The sequence below is a fragment of the Xyrauchen texanus genome, chromosome 20 (assembly GCF_025860055.1).
Source record: "Xyrauchen texanus isolate HMW12.3.18 chromosome 20, RBS_HiC_50CHRs, whole genome shotgun sequence".
Taxonomy (NCBI): domain Eukaryota; kingdom Metazoa; phylum Chordata; class Actinopteri; order Cypriniformes; family Catostomidae; genus Xyrauchen; species Xyrauchen texanus.
The window spans coordinates 9552217-9568843 of record NC_068295.1 but is presented as its reverse complement, the minus strand read 5'-3'; the positions used below and the strand labels follow the sequence as shown (position 1 = coordinate 9568843).

Genomic DNA, 16627 nt, shown 5'->3' with positions numbered 1-16627 from the left:
AAAATTCAGGACTACCTTTAATTTTTAAGTTGAAATTTGAACTTGCGCACACACACGCGGAATATTTAATTACATTTGAACAGAAAAAAGGCATTTCATGAATTACATTTTAAAGCACTGGTTTCTATATTTAGACATATAGCTTTAATGAAAGACAAAATGAAGTATTAAATACAGAATCAATGTTAAGTAATGAAACATAATAACAAAAACAAAAACCCAAAACAATACCCAAAATATTCACATAAACAAACAAATTCCGAATAGCTTGTTGTTAGGTGTACCTTGTCTTGTCTCACTGTTGCCCTTTGTTTGTCATTTTTGTCACTTTTGTAGTTCCTTAGTTTGCACTTGTGTCACCCGTGTAGCTCCATAGTTCCCTTGTTAACCTTCGTGTTCTCTGTTCATTGTTTTCACCTGTCCTCGTTAGTTTGCCATTGGTTTCTGTTTATTGCCCTGTTATCTTGTTTGAGTTCTGTTTGTTCATTGGCCCCCGTTTTCCCATGTCCGTGTATTTTAACCCGGTTTTTTTCACTCCCCTCTGTCAATCGTTGAATGTTGTTAAGCCTGGAATGTGTTTCCCTGCCTGAGTTCTCAGTGTTGTTTCATCGTGTTTAAGTTTCCTGTTCAAGTTTCCTGTTCAGTTTTGTTTCATCGTGTTTAAGTTTCCTGTTTTCCCATTGTGGGTTTTTCCTTTTGTGTTTATTTGTTTGGTTGTGGAATAAAGATAAGCTGCATTTAGATCCACTCTCCTCGTCTGCCTTCGCTGCCACCATTCATAACACTTGTATTGATTATTGGGGAACTGCACTAATGCATTTTGTCAATGTGAATTTGTTAAGATAGTGGCATCAATTATATTCCATTTATTCACTTACTTGGAAGTGTTTGCTATTATATAAATTGCATTTATGTATAAATAAAATGATGATTTGTACTTCATTTTAGACAATAAAATGAACATGGCAATGGATGATCGACAATACTGAAAAACACATGATTATGATATTGTATAAATGCATCAACTAATTAAAGAAATTTTAATTCAATGATAAATTTATAATTTTTTTAAGAGCTATTTCATGTCAGAAAATCAAGTGGGGGGAAAAAAAAAATTTAACCATTAGAACATCAAGCATATGTTTTCAATGGTTCTCATACTCAACATCCCTTCTGTAGGCTTAAGGTGGGGGAGTCAATTGGTGGGACCTTCTCCAACAGAACACAGGGGACATTATGAAGTTATTGTTGCAGAAATTCAAGTCTGAAGTGAGTCACAGCTGAGAATGGCTGTCAGTCTCACTGATTCCTTGTCTGAGAAACAGCTGTTCAGAAAGCAGCTGGCTTGGGTGTACATGCTAATGTGGAGACACACTAATAAGGCCAATACAAACACAATCCCAAAAATGTATCTCAGTATTTCATCAATGTTGAGGGCCTTATGTAAACACAAATGTGATGATCAGATTGTCAGGTGAGATATTGCAATACAACATTTCTACAAATCCCTGTTTTTGAATTGTGCTTTCATAAGTAACAGAGTCATATTAAAGCATCCAAAGAGACAAACTGGTTGGAGGCATGTAGAAAACAGTATAGGTTGTGATAAAATCCACAAATACCATAACAAATCTCCCTTATATTGAAGATTTGTAGCCAATATATTGGAGATTTGTAGTGGTACTTTTTCGCTATCAATGTTGACTCAAATCTATCTATCTATCCATCCATCCATCCATCCATCCATCTCTATCTATCTATCTATCTATCTATCTATCTATCTATCTATCTATCTATCTATGCATCCATCCATCCATCCATCCACTCTGATAGAATACACAGGAGCAGATCATGTTTTGTGAAATTTGTCTAGCACTTCAATTATTTGGTGATACGTTTTAACACAAAATGTCAAGCTTGACATTTTAGGATCTATATGTCCCTCCGTCCGTCCACCTGTCTGACTGTCTGTCTGTCTGTCTGTATATAGAGAGAGAGAGAGAGAGAGAGAGAGAGAGAGAGAGCAAGAGAGCGAGCGAGAGAGAATAATTCATTAAACTATTGTTAGTGTTATATCACATTATTTATAGAATTAGTAATGCTATTTTAAGTGCCTTTTACTGTAAATTGATGGAGCACAAATCTTGAGGTTGACATATTGCAGTAAGGACCAAACTAAATCAATTTAATTGTGTCAGAAAATTAGCTCAAATTTTACATTTAGCTGTCTTTAATGACAAGGTTCAAAGATTATTACTTGAACAGCATATTTAATGGTACTGATAAAACATTGATGAAAGGGCATTGGACATGACAAGAGTGTCTTAATTCAACTAAAATAATAATAATAAAAAAATGTGTATATATATATACACATGAATGTATACACTTATACATTCATGCAAATATTTACCTAATGTCTTTGATGGAGAGAAAAAAGTTAATGTCCATATTTCTTTGCCATGTACCGTTTACCCTTAAGTGTGTTCCATAGGAAGCCCCTCTCTGTGAGTGTCCTGTCCGTCCTCACGTGTTGTGGTCGCTCTAATGAGTGGGTGGGAGGGTCAGGCAGTGCGACAAATAAGGACACGGTTCCTGCACGAGGTTTCATTCTCACTTTTTATTTGCAAGTGTGCTTTGGAACCACAGCTGTCCAAAATGCGCTAATTGTCCAAACAGGATTTTCTTTCTGTGTGTGTTTGCGTTGGAATAATAAACTTCATCAGCAAATGTAAGTAGCCTATGTTCATCCGCTTTGCTTCATGCCTTTTCTGGGGTGGTATATGACTTTATTGGTTATTGCAAAGTATGTCTCCGGTGTGATCTATAAATGATAATGTTTAAGTGATCGCTTTGATGTCAGTTGAGTAGAGCACACAACTGTGAGTCTTTGCTTTCGGTCACCGTGTGCTTGAAGGAGAGAGAGGCAACGTTCAGCATTGCTGATTTATTATCATTCCGTTACGCAGAGAAATTGCATGACATATTTGTTTTTGAACATGCACATGACAAATTTTAGCCTGTTATTTTTAGTCAGATGCGCAAAACACACACTCTAATGAGTCGATTCTTTTTTTGTTTTGGGAGTCAATTTGATTGCAGTTTAAAGAAACTATCTGGAAATCTAAGTTTCACTGTCTCGGATGGGAGATATTATTATTTATTTTATTATTTAGTAACAGGATTGAAATGCACGTAATTATTTGTCACTATTATATTAATGAATGTCTTAATATGCTGTTATATAACAGATACTACAAACCAGACTCATGCTTTAGTTTCAGTCGAATTTATGTTGTTATATTAAATTATATTATATTTGATCATTATTATTCACTATTTCCTTAATTTAGGTTGCTGTGTTTGTAGGACATGAAATGTTGACAAAGCACACATTTTGTCACGTCATGAACTTCATGTTGAACTTCCCCAACATCAAGATTTTAGGCCAAAATTTGAAAGAATATATAAAGGAAAGTGACAATTTTAGGTGCGGTGACTGTTGCCATTCCTTTTAGACTAAGTGTTTCACAATTTTGAATCACTTTTTTGAAGTAGTCCTACATTTAAATATTCCTCTCTCAAAATGTTTTTAGAAGTACAAATATTCCATGAAGTTTGTCATTTAATAAGCATGTATGATACAAGGATCAGAAATATGTTGCTCAGAGTTGATGAAATATTACTTGTCACACTGCAGGACACTACTGTAACTGCTTGATGTCATGTCAACAACCCATTCTACATTTTTCATAGTTTCAAATGGTGATCATGTAAGGGGGGGTGGGTTAAAATGTTTAAATTTGAACTTGAGGTACATGTTCACAACAAACCACTTTACTGCACTTTTGCATAAATGATTGCAGGCTACAAACTGCATGTGATCCAATGGTGCATGCACAAGTGCTTATTTATTTATCCCAATTTGTTTGCCCTGTTACTTAAGAGCTCAATAACAACAGTCCGTGGTGGGTAACGGATCATATTGGTTTACAGGAATCTGGCGCTGGTTCCTCAGAAGCACCTCATGCTGGTAACTTACTCGGGCTTGGAGTTTATTCTGAGGAGTGAAATGTCACGCTTGACATTTTGTGTTAAAACGTATCACCAAATAATTGAAGTGCTAGACAAATTTCACAAAACATGATCTGCTCCTGTGTATTCTATCAGAGTAGTTCTTCTAATTATGTTGGCATTTGATATCGGTTGACCTTGAATATTGGACTTGAAAGTGGGACACTTAACTTTATAAAGGCTGACTAGTTTAACTCAGTTGTTTATCCATTTGTAAAGAGTAAACTGAATATTTACAGAATATTTCAAATCAACTGGATTGTGATTAATAATGTTAAATGTCATTTAATGTCCCCAAAAATGAAGCTAAAATTGGGCGAAAGCAATCCATTGCTGTAAGGACAGTAACAAGTGGTATCAGGTTACCCAGAAAAGCATCAAAGACCTTTGAAAAGTGACGTTGTTTTCTATTTCTAGGTTTTCAAGAGGCCCTTTCTCATGTGCCAAAGAAGACATGATTCATTTGCTCAGATGGACCGTTTTCCTGTGGATCGTAAATACCATTCCTTTTACTTTAGGAATGGCAGTGAATGAGAGACTAGGTATGTGCTATATGTTGTCACCAAGAGGTCTGGACCAATGAAAGACACGTTGAGATACACACCACGTTTATGCTGTTTTCACACTTGGTTCCATTGCTTGGTCCCAACCTGGCAAACATGCAAATTGTATGTCATTAATAGTAGTCACTTTCACGATTTATGACAGACTGTTTTCATACCAAACATGAACCATATTGTGAAAGCACCCATATTCACTTCTGTTTACAAAAGTTTTGATTAGAAGCAATTAGAAATGTTTGCAATTGGTTTCTTTTGCGTTTTCGCTGTGTGACGCCAAAAACTGACAACCTGCAAATGTTTCTCACATGTCAGTTGTTTAAGCCTTGTTCAGCTCCTCTACACAAGAGGTCAAAGGTGACTTCATTGCCTTGGTGTTCAAGATTTCCATCACGCATAGCGGTGTTGTCGTCACCCTTAATTGACTCTGTGTTTCAGCTCTCTTGTTTGGACTTCTTGTACGCATGTTTGTGATGAAAGATGGCTTGCTTTACTTTAAAAAGTAGGGACTCTTGCACTGCTGTTTGAGGCTGTAAGGAAATAGCGTGAAGCCCTTGAACTGGGTGGCATTAGTGTGAGGTCACTAGGACACATCCGCTATGGTGTTGTGTGTCTGATAGAATTGCTTTATTGGCCCCATTCAGATTAACCTCATGTGATTAAGGAATATTCTTGCACAGTGTAAATGCCCATGAATGAGGGTCCCATGAACAAGAGGACAGCCAAGTAAAATTTTTGCCAGCTGAGTGAATTGTATCTCTTCAGTAATATAAAGTGTGTGAGCGTGACAGCCAGGAAGAGATTAAGAGAGGATTTACAGCATGGGTCTCTTTTCCTTAAGAGTCGACAGTTCGCCAGGCAGATGTGCTGATTTTAGGGCTTTCTGGGTAAAGCAGTGTTTTGCGTGTACATGTGTGTGAATCTAGATATGTTTATTTGCATGATTGTGTGAGTTGCATGAACGTTTGTGCATATTTTCGTTTACGCCTATGTTGTCATTTGCATTTAGTATATTTGTTGATGTTGATGAAGTTGAATTAATCATTCTGCAATATCAGGCTGCGGATGTCATGTAGGGGAGACCGGGCTAGTTGTCACAAGGTCTCTGTCTCTGTAACAGTTAGGTTTTGAGTCAAAAGTCGCACAAATGCTTGTTTGCTCTAGCAGTGTTTTTGCATGTTGGTTTCTTTTTTGTGTTTGTGAATTATATACTCCCAATGAATATTGTTATATACTAGCTATTAGGTGAACAAGTGAACACAATAAAACCACACTGGGATATATTAAGAAAACAGTCAACTATTTGCACGTACTGTAATGATGGTAGGATTTAACTGAAAGGTTGAACCGTTTCTCAGGACAAGGCTATTTTTGTTAAATGTCATGTCGGGACAAGTTGTCACATTTTTCGGAGCAAGTTGTCACATGTCTGATATGTTGTAATTTTGTGTTATATTTGTCAGCCAAAGCAGTGGTTTGATATTTTTGTACATTACCTTTTAATTTTTGCTTGTAAAAGGATAATTTTGTGGGTCAGAATTGTTTTACTGTTTATATTTTGCTGAAAAGCCCTACAATATTCCATTTAATGGCAGGTTCACATTGTAACAGCTGTATAGTGTGACAACATGCTCTGCTGTTGGGTCATGTTGTCAAGGTTAACGTGTGTTAAGTGTACTGTATCATTATACTGGGCAATAACAATGGACATTTTTAATCACTTTGTTGTTGCCAAGAATGTAAGGTATGTGCCTATACAGAAATGGACTTATTATTAATAAACCTATTAACTGGAGGTAAAATATTCACTGGAGGTTTTATATGCCAAAACATTTCTGTTTTCAGCATTAAATTCATATTCTCTTCTGCAGATCATTCATGTCCACCCTTAAAGCTGGAGGACAAATGGCAGACCAGTTTGAGCATTCACCGAGAATTAACAGGTACAATAAAATAAATACTGTATCTTTGGTCTATATCTATACCACATATTTCCCAAATGCAGCACTGTAAAACATCCAACTGACTGTTTAAAACATCAATAATGTTGCGCATGACTGGAACTGACAGAGCGGTTTATACAAATAGATTTGCATTTCCTAAAGGGAATGCCAGAGATTGCAAGGCAGCATAAGAATAGTGTTAAAGTTTACGGTGAGTTTAGGGTTTAGCTACTTTGTTGTTGTCATGACACTTAGCATGCATGTTGTTTTCAAACAGCAGTAACACAGCCACTGTGCAGTGTAAATGTGACTATAAATGATTAAATAGATGCAAGAAAGAAAAGACTAACCACAGTGTAATATGCAAATACATGCAGGAAAAAAGACCAATCACATTTCAGTATGCAAATGATTTTAGAAAATTGACATACACCATCTAAAACTATTTTAAACAACATTTTGCAAGTTATTTTATTATATGTCTAATTAATTAAGAGACTACATGGATGATTTAAAAGAAACTAGTGAAGGCAAAAAGGTGATTAAAAACAAAGGATTTTTAGCAAGTCAGTCCACTGGCGGCCATCTTTGGAACGCTCTTGGGCAGCTATTTTTCTCTGTAAACAAACTGCATACAAGTGCAGCTCCTATCTTCTCGAATGGGGAAAGACCAAAATCTCCAAAATGGTTGGTCAAGATTAAGATCAGAGAACATATTTTAAATAAATATTTTGAAAAACCTGGTATAATACTTTTTGCTTCTTTACCTCAGATTACGATGAAAAGCTAAATGTTTCCACTTGTAAGGCTAATGCGCATGTGGGTTCTCGAGTTAATTGGCAGGCAATGTCTGTATCTAAAAGGTTATTTGCACTTTTACTTGTAAGGCGGGACTTCCTTTCAACATCAGTTGACCATTGGCCAATCAAATTTCTCCTAATCATTTTAATAGAAGTGGCCCATCTCTACTAAATACTCTCTGTTAAAAATTATGAAAAACTTGGCCGGACCTAAGATATACATTTTCTCTTATATATTCATAATCATTTTCAACTCAAATGCGCCAACAAACTAATAACAAAAACGTATAGCACAAGAAAGATTGAAATCATGTACATTATACATTTTTGAATGGAGTCTATACGCTAAATGAATATGCAGTTTTAATTGCAGAAATTTCGCTTTGGTAAACTTCCTGAATGTTTCAGAATGTTTGAGGAATATCAACACAGTGCTGCCTTGTAAACATTGTAATTTTATCTTGGAAGCGACCAGATGTGCATTCGGCAGTTTGTATATGACAAAATTGACTGAAATTTGTTTAGCATGGATCTAACACAGGCATGTTTTTCTTTTCTTTTTCTTTCGTTTACAGGATTTGATTTAGCCGAGAAATTCTTTCTTCGAAAAGGCCCGGTGATGGACGACAGGTCGTTGTTTAGACTGGGGAGTAAACCCCTCTTCAAACCCACAGAGTAAGTGCTACAAACGTTGATTTGGTTTTGATATCGTGCCATTTCTTTGCTAACACAACTGTCCAAGGATTGTTTTGTCTGAAAACAATGTCGAGCTATCTGTGACAGCAAAGTCCAAAAAGTTATAGCAGCAAATGTGCATATCCACGAAGATGTTTACGTAGCTTTGACGTGATCAACGATGTGCAGAACCTTCTGCCATCTGGAGTGTAGAAAGTAGGACAGTTCCTTGCAGAATCAATACTGTGATGAGTACGTTATTATGGTAGTTAGAATTAATGCCCACATCCATATGTTGCGTGTTTTAGAAGCTTTACTTCAGCCATTCTGACAGCTTCTCATATAAATCTCAGTGAGGCCAGTGTGGGACAGAGCACAGGATGCATAGCTGTACAACAGCATTTATCTCAAGCAGCCAATCAGAGTGGTTTGTGTGAGCTTACACCATGCACAATTTGAAATTATGCCATCCAGGCTGTTATAGAGATGTTCAGTCATGACGTCAAGTTGTAGACAAAGCCGGAAGGCTAATTTGCCATGGTTTCTAATGGGAATGTCCTATGGATGTATTTTCAGAGGTTTATGAGCAAAATAAGGTTGGTTGTTAAAGGGCTATTTCAACCTGGAAATACATTTCTTTCATGATTTACTCACCCTTATGTTGGTTCAACACTGTAAGCTTACTTTCACGTAAGGTGGTATCCGAAAAAACAAACAAATAAAAAAAACAGGGAGAAGTTGCGCTCACTTTCAATGCCGTTTTGACGTGTGAAGACCCAACTATTATGAGCTCGCTGAGATTGTTCCCCTTGCATTGGCTAATAAGGATAAACTGTGAGGTCAGCCGTGAGACATGTTGAATAATTTGGACAGAATTAATTTGCAGATCGTGGGCAGTGGGTCTAACCAAGGAGACAGAAATTTTACTGCAGTTCAGTGCCGTGTAGTAGAGAAATCAAGCAGTAATATGGAATCATGTCCTGTATATTAATTGTTTTAAAATCACTCTTACACCTCAAGTGTGACGCCACATCCCAAAGAAGGGTTCTGTGATGCTGATAGATGTTTAATATGTATTTAAAGGGATGGTTCAGTCAAAAATGTTGTTATTATTTACTCACCCTCATGCTGTTCCAAACCTGGATGACTTTTTCTCTTCTGTGGGACACTTTTTTTTCACTCTCCAAAAAACACAGACATGTGTGGAAGAATAATTTAAAAATAAAATAATAAATAATGTCCAATAATTTGGAGCCACTGTGGATTGGGGATTAAACCTGTGCATTGTTTGTAGGTCATTTGTTTCTTTATTAATTATGTTTTTTTATCATGGTCTTTGGTTCAGTATAATTGATTATTCTGTTATTTTAAGCACACCTGCTGGTTTGGCCACAGAGAGTTAGCACTCGGTGGACCTCTCTTGTTCCCCTACACTTTTTTACTGTGAAAAATAACACCGGTCATCTGCACAGGGAAAGGAGGGATATTTTTAGCATTTCTTTTTACAACTGTAGACACACTGTTTTCTCCCTGGGACCCTGAAGGGGCCGTAGGTCAAATGATTTGCGATCTGTTGCTCTATCTAACTCTTGGTGGTCAGCGGCCTGCTGTGAGGCCCTCTCTTTGCTGCTCAGACTGGCCGTTAGGGGCCAACTGTTGCCCCTTTTCCTCCGGCAGGGTGCCGGTGAAAACATTCTGTGTGATTCCACTACAGACAAGGTGCAGTTTATTTTCTCCATCCACCTAAAATAAAATGGTTTTATTTACATATATCATATATGAAATAAAGAGATGGATCCCCAAAAATGTACATTTTGATTAATAATTTACTCAATGTAATCCTTTCTTGGACCTGACCCCTGTGATGGGGGTCAGTGAGGCTAACTTTCTGAAAATCATAAAAAAACTGAAAATCCTACGGGTGAGAATACGATGACAATTTTCATTTTTGGTGAACTATCTCTTTAATTGCAATGAATTCTATGTGTTATATATTTAAATAGATTCTGACTGTTGAATCAAAACCAGCTCATGATGACAAAGATGGTAAAATTCTATTATTTTGGATGTTAAAATATCTTAAAACAAATTAATTTACAAATTGCATGTGTAGATTGATTTATATGATTTGTATTTGTTTTCACTTTTGATGGTTGCATCAAATAGATTAGAAAATCATAAAGACAGCTAATTAAAATGTTTTGATAAAATGTTTTTAAAAGCTTGTGAGGCTCTTAAAGGGATAGTATCAAAATTCTGTAACCATGTAGTCAGTCTTATGTTGTTTCAAAACCTGTATGTCTGTCTTTCTTTCATTGAACACACAGGGTTTAAGGCAGAATGTTAGACTCCGATACAATTCACTTTCATTGCTGGAAAAATAATTAATGAAAGTGAATGGTGACTGAGGCGAACATTCTGCCTAACATCTCCTTTTGTGTTTAATGGAAGAAAGGAAGTAATACAGGTGAGTGAATAATGACAGAATGGGATGTACTATCCATTTTGAGACTGTTATGTGCTAGTGCCAAGTTACGTAATAATGTAATGAATTACGTCAACGTACGGTTGACAAGTCAGCGGAAAAATTGGCTGGTTCTGATAACAATTCCCAACTGAGCACAAGCCAAGCACTGGCTGAATATGACTCTCCTTGGCTGGAGGTGGAACAGGGTCCTGGGGAATGAGAATGCCAAGTTGTCTACTCCGACCCCCACAAACATGCACACAGTTCTCTAGCAGACCTCAATTAAGCTGGACTCTGACAGGTGATGCTGTTAGTCAGCTGGAAGTGTCGGGGGGGGGGCCTCCAAACATTTCTCACTTTACTTGCAGGAAATATAACCTGCCCTGTTGTCCAGTTATGACAGTCACATGGAGAGGGAAGGCTCCACTCTCCCAGACAATGTTCCATTAGTTGTTTCACAGACGACTCTGCTTAATTGCTTTATTGGTATTTGTTTTTACGAGATGTCAGGGGCTTAAGAACAATCTGAAATGTGGGGAGGGGACACAATATTAAACTTATCAGCATTGCTTATGAATATTTAGTACTATAAGTGATTGGGCCATCGCCTAGTAGTTCTAACTGATTTGCTGAAAGGCAGATGTTGGAAAGTGGGCTGTAGCCATAGTAGGATTACTGCTTAAGCATTCATTCAGTCCACTACCAGTCCACTACACTACTTTTAGTGTGATTATACATGGCTATAGAATTTACCAATGTAGCGTCATCATGGCAATCCATTGTAAGTGTCTTACTGTAACCTCTGTTTTTGCCCTTTTTTTTTTTTTTTTTTTTTTAAATGAACACAGGACGAATTGAAAATACTTTTTGTGGTAATAAACATTATGCCACAAGTGTTGTCGATTGAGCATAACTTGTATTGAAACCGGAACATTCCTTTAAATACACCTTAAATGTCATTATTATCCCAGAAACAGAGGGGGTCAAAGTTATAAAGTTATATTGATTTTTACACCTCTCTGCCCCGTGAAGCTTTTTTATAGCAATGGCAGCATTTGTTTGCTTATTAGTTTGTATGTTCAGTGATTAGTTTTAATATGCACTGCATTGAGTGTTACATTAATAAAATCTGGCATATGGCCTCAAATGATTCTATTTAACAGCTCAGTGATGATGTGATTTGTTTTTCATGGTGCTTAGGTTTGTGTTGTCAGAAACGCTGCTCTCACAACTTCTGAGGTCTCAGCATAAGTCCACTGAATAGTCATACCAAGTATATATATTTAGTGTCTAGCTGGCAGGCAACCAGCATGGTCTTTTTTTCCTCCACAATTTGGAATGCCCAATTTCCAATGCGCTCTTAAGTCCTCATGGTGGTGTAGTGCCTCAATCCAGGTGGTGGAGGACAAATCTCAGTTGCCTCCGTGTCTGAGACTGTCAATCCGCGCATCTTATCACGTGGCTTTTTGAGTTCGTAGCGCGTGTGGAGGCTTCACGCTATTCTCTGTGGCATCCATGCACAACTCACCATGCACCCTAACGAGAGTGAGAACCACACATTATAGCGACCATGAGGAGGTTACCCCATGTGACTCTACCCTCCCTAGCAACCGTGCCAACTTGGTTGCTTAGGAAACCTGGCTGGAGCCATTTAGCATGCCCTGGAATCAAATCCGTGACTCCAGGGGTGGTAGTCAGCGTATTTAGTTGCTGAGATCCCCAGGCCCCCCTGCCCAGTATGGTCTTTCTAATGATGCTTGTTGACCAATGGAGGCTTGCTGGTTAAGCAAGTCAAAGGGGCCATGTCACGAGGAATCACATTTCCCTTGATGTTTTGACATACAGTATTAGAGCTAATTGTACTATAAAAAAACATTCTATACGTTTCAGAACTCAAAACTTCCTCTCCAGTCCAAAAAGAGCATTTAGTGTTTCCGCTTTGCAAAAATGTCTCGTTTTGAAATTGGCTGCATTGTGACATCACTTTGCGGTGCCATTTGAATATCTCTGCCTCCACAATATACAGTACTTATTGTTAATGTGAATTGATAAAGAGAGAGAAACTGAGGTACTAAGAGTGGTACTATATTTTATTTAGTTTAACCAACGAAAAGATTGTCATGTTCCTAGTTGTGGATCAACTGCATCTCTGCACAACCTTCTGAAGGATCCCAACGCTAGGAATGAGTGACATGTTTTTTTTTTTTTTAAACTAAGTTCCTACTTTTGTTTGGCACATTTTTTTTATGATTCTTTTGAGAACAATTATGATTCAGGCTTTGCAAATAAATTTGTATTGAAATATGGACCAATGCCAACTATATTAGCACAACAGTAATGCCGTTGAGTAACAAATTGAATATTTCTGTTTTATCTGTCTGTTTGTTTGATATATAAGGAATTGTATAGTCAGCCATTTTTATCGAAAATTAACCATTATCAGGACTCCTACGTAAAGCAGATAGTGCTTATTGCATGGTTTCCAAAGCATAAACACTGACGGTCATACACTGACAAAACCTCATCATGAGCAAAGTCCCTTTCAAGGCAAAATAGTCTCTGATCTTAAGCAGCACATGCTTTTTGTAGGATAAGACAGTACAGCATTCATTAACCTTGAAGCACACAGCACATGCAGACTATATATTTATATAATTAAATAGCAGCTTTTTGTGGTTTAAAAAGCACATTAGGCCATATTGAGAACTACTTATCTGGAGGTGTGAAGCTCTCGTCAAAAACATACAAACTAAAAGCGCTGCATTCGGTTTTCCGCCAAAATAAAAGCTGAATTTATCTAGACGCATGCAGTTGAGGAAACTGCGACAGAACACTACTATATAGTAAAATTTTATATTTAATGTAGTAAAATGAATAATAATAAGAAGAATTCAGTCATAATTACATTACATTTAAGCAATATCTCACTAGTAAGAGTGCTTTGGTACTAAATAAAATATTTTGATAATAATTTCATATTGTTGTGATGCTGTGCAGCACTGTATTTGGCAAAAATAACTTACATTTTGTGTTTTGGATTGTGCTGTAAGAATCTGTATTGAAGCACTTCATTTGAAATAAGGAATTCAATGGTATGTTGAAAAGGAATTGTTCAGATTTCATTTGATTCATTCTAAAAATGTATTTGGTTAGATATTTTTTTGTGCTAAAATTGAATTAAACTAAACAAGGAATTCAGAAAAAAAATAAATAAATCAACAGAATTTAGTTTAGGAAAAAAAAGGATTTCATAGGGCCCTAGCTTTGCGTGACAGAACGAAGTCTTTATTCGCTGGAAATCTTTTCCTTCACTGAAACTCTGAAATTTAATTCACGTTTTCATGTGTTAATTCTCTTTTTGTGTTTATTTTGGTTTGTAATGACATGAGGGTAAGTACATTTTATGACAAGGATTAATTTTTGGTGAACATTTCCTTTAACAGGGTTACAAGGAAAAAGTATGAAATAGTCTGGCCATTGTCCTGTATTATATCTGGGCTAGTTTTCCTGAAGCCTTTTGGCTACACACTCTTCTTCTGTGTCTTTCTATCTTTCACAAAAGCATTTATTTGACCTTGCCTGCCAGCATGTAAAGGCAGAATATATATCATTTTAATAATGTGCATTTTCTCCACTGTGCCTGTTAAAAGACACGCTATGCCTATTGCCTAGTGAGAATAGAGCATGATGTATTTAAGTGGAAACTCATTTTCAGCCTGTATCTTGTACTGTAAGTCTGATCTCTCTTCTCTCTCCATTCTCTCTTCTGTACTTTAAAGAATTCATACATGGGATTTTCCCATTGTCAGTTTTCCTGATTAAATATTTGCATTTGTAAATTATCAAATAGTGTATGAAAGAAATGAAAGAGGAGATTGGTAATTCTTTCTTTTAAAGTTTTATGAGATTCAGCCCAAAGTAGAATAATTCTTTAAATGATTTTAATAACCTGACAAGAAGCTTCAAAAGTGTGTTAGATGGAGGGTATAAAGCTGACTTCTAAAATGCCCTTTTTGAATATATGCAATTTCAAATGTAATATTTCATGAAGCTCACCATGAGATGGGTGTTAATATCCTATTTTTCTGTCAAATATAAAAGTTTAAGAATCTTCCACTGAAAACTTATCTTGATCAACCACTAATTTGAGTATTGGGTGAAAGTTGTCCCACTCTATTTTACCAAAGGCTAAGTTTGTTTGGCTAAGATGGTTTGTTGATCTTAGGTGGTCTCCATGTCTGTTAAGGCTGGTCTGGTTTTTCTGGTTTTAAAGGAGTTTTGGGCACTTGCCAGTTTGTTAGACTGGGATATCAGCTGACCAACTCTAGTTTGGTCAAGATGGGAGTCCAGCTAGACCAGCTTAAACCAGCTAAGACCAGCAAACCATCTTAGGCTGGTTAAAGCTCTGTTTTGTCCCGCAGCAGATTTAGTTATGATAATATAGGGAAATGTCATATTGTGACCAATTGTATAGTCATTGTATTATATGTTGTTCAGTTTGTTAAACTCTAATTGTAGGTGCTGGCGTTGTGTGTTTTCTTTTCTATAGATCTGTGTTTACAAATGGACTTTCACATGAATACTCCATTATATCTATATTCCGGCTAAGGAAAACCACAAAGAGAGATCGCTGGTTTCTTCTGCAGATCTTTGATAAAGGTGGAGATACGCAGGTATGTGACAGCCCAAGTTTGTTTTCACCATAAAATTAATCTGAAGTATCTAATTTCTTCTCTCTTTTTCTTCATTTAGGCATCATTAATAGTGGATGGGGCTAAGAAAACGGTGGAGTTTTTAGCCCAGGGTTTTCTGAAGAACAGCCTCCTATATGTGTTCAAAAACAGAGACCTGCACGCCTTGTTTGATCGACAGTTTCACAAGCTCAGTGTATCCGTAGAAAGCAATGCTGTTTCCGTCTTCCTGGACTGTAAATTGATAGAGCGTCAGGTGACCGCTGAAAGGGGTGCCATGAACCTGACCGGACGCACCTTCATCACCACTCGTGTGGAGGATGGACGTCCAGTGGATGTGAGTTGTGAAAAAAAGAAAAAGAAGAGCAAAAGAAATAAGGCAACACTAAATTGCTTAAAGAGATTGTTCAGCCAAAAATGAAAATGCTCTCATCATTTACTCACCCTCATGCCATTACAGATATTAATGACTTTCATTCTTCAGCAGAACACAAATAAGGATTTTTAGAAGAATATCTCAGCTCTGTAGGTCCAGTGGTTAAATCCATGTCTTCAGAAGTGATATGATACGTGTGGGTGTTGAAAATGTATTACATTTTTTCTCTAAATCTCCACTTTCACTTCCATATGTGAAAGTGAAACTAAACAGGCACCACATGTGTCTTTCAGATGAAAAATTTAAAGTGAACTTGGAGATTGAGAATAAAAAAGGAAAATATGGATGTAACCGCTGGAGTCATATTAGAGCTTTCGAATTAACGCGTTAATCACATGCGATTAATTAATATTTAACATGTTCATTTTTCTTAATCGGGATTAACGACAAAAAAATCAACTCGCAGCAACAGTTTTGTCAAAAGTGTCCCAGATTCTGAGTAAGGGTAAGAGTTGTTATATTAAGCTATCAAATATCCATGTTCATGCTCACAAGTACTAACTTACCTTCACAGATTGAGGTTCAAGAGATCCTGATCTTTTGTGATGCTAGAATAGCCGAGATGGACAGATGTTGCGATTCTCCTGGAGTTACGGTAAGATTTTGGCTTTGTGGTGTAGCAAAGTTAATGATAGAGACTCAGTGATCCTTCTCAACAGATTGTAAACATATAAGCATCCAATCATTGTACACTCAAATTAGGAGCTTTACAGCAGCATCCATATCACCCTTTAGCTCAAGACTGGTTGCCCACTGAAGTTAAGCTGGATTGAGCCCACGGAATCTTGACTCACAATTAATTTCAATAGAGTTTTGTGTTAACATGTTGCTATGCTAACAATGTGATACGCTAATAAGCATAAAAATACATAGCGCATGCAAATAATGGGTAAAGAAAAACCCTAAACACTATAATTTTGTATTGGTACTTTTCAATTTTATATTAATTACATATAGAATCAACGTTACTCTCGCTTCATC

General features: G+C 36.7%; 1 protein-coding gene across 1 annotated transcript in view; it reads left to right on the top strand.

Annotated features, from left to right (window-relative positions):
- The first annotated feature begins 2593 nt into the window (after nucleotides 1-2593).
- LOC127661127 (collagen alpha-1(XIX) chain-like) overlaps nucleotides 2594-16627 on the top strand; it is a 180886-nt gene continuing 166852 nt past the window's right edge. Inside the window, exons 1-7 of the mRNA XM_052151705.1 lie at nucleotides 2594-2731; nucleotides 4492-4616; nucleotides 6506-6577; nucleotides 7953-8052; nucleotides 15069-15192; nucleotides 15272-15547; nucleotides 16161-16241. Of these exons, the coding sequence (XP_052007665.1) occupies nucleotides 2730-2731; nucleotides 4492-4616; nucleotides 6506-6577; nucleotides 7953-8052; nucleotides 15069-15192; nucleotides 15272-15547; nucleotides 16161-16241 (780 nt within the window). The 5' untranslated portion in view covers nucleotides 2594-2729. The remainder of the gene's footprint in view (nucleotides 2732-4491; nucleotides 4617-6505; nucleotides 6578-7952; nucleotides 8053-15068; nucleotides 15193-15271; nucleotides 15548-16160; nucleotides 16242-16627) is intronic.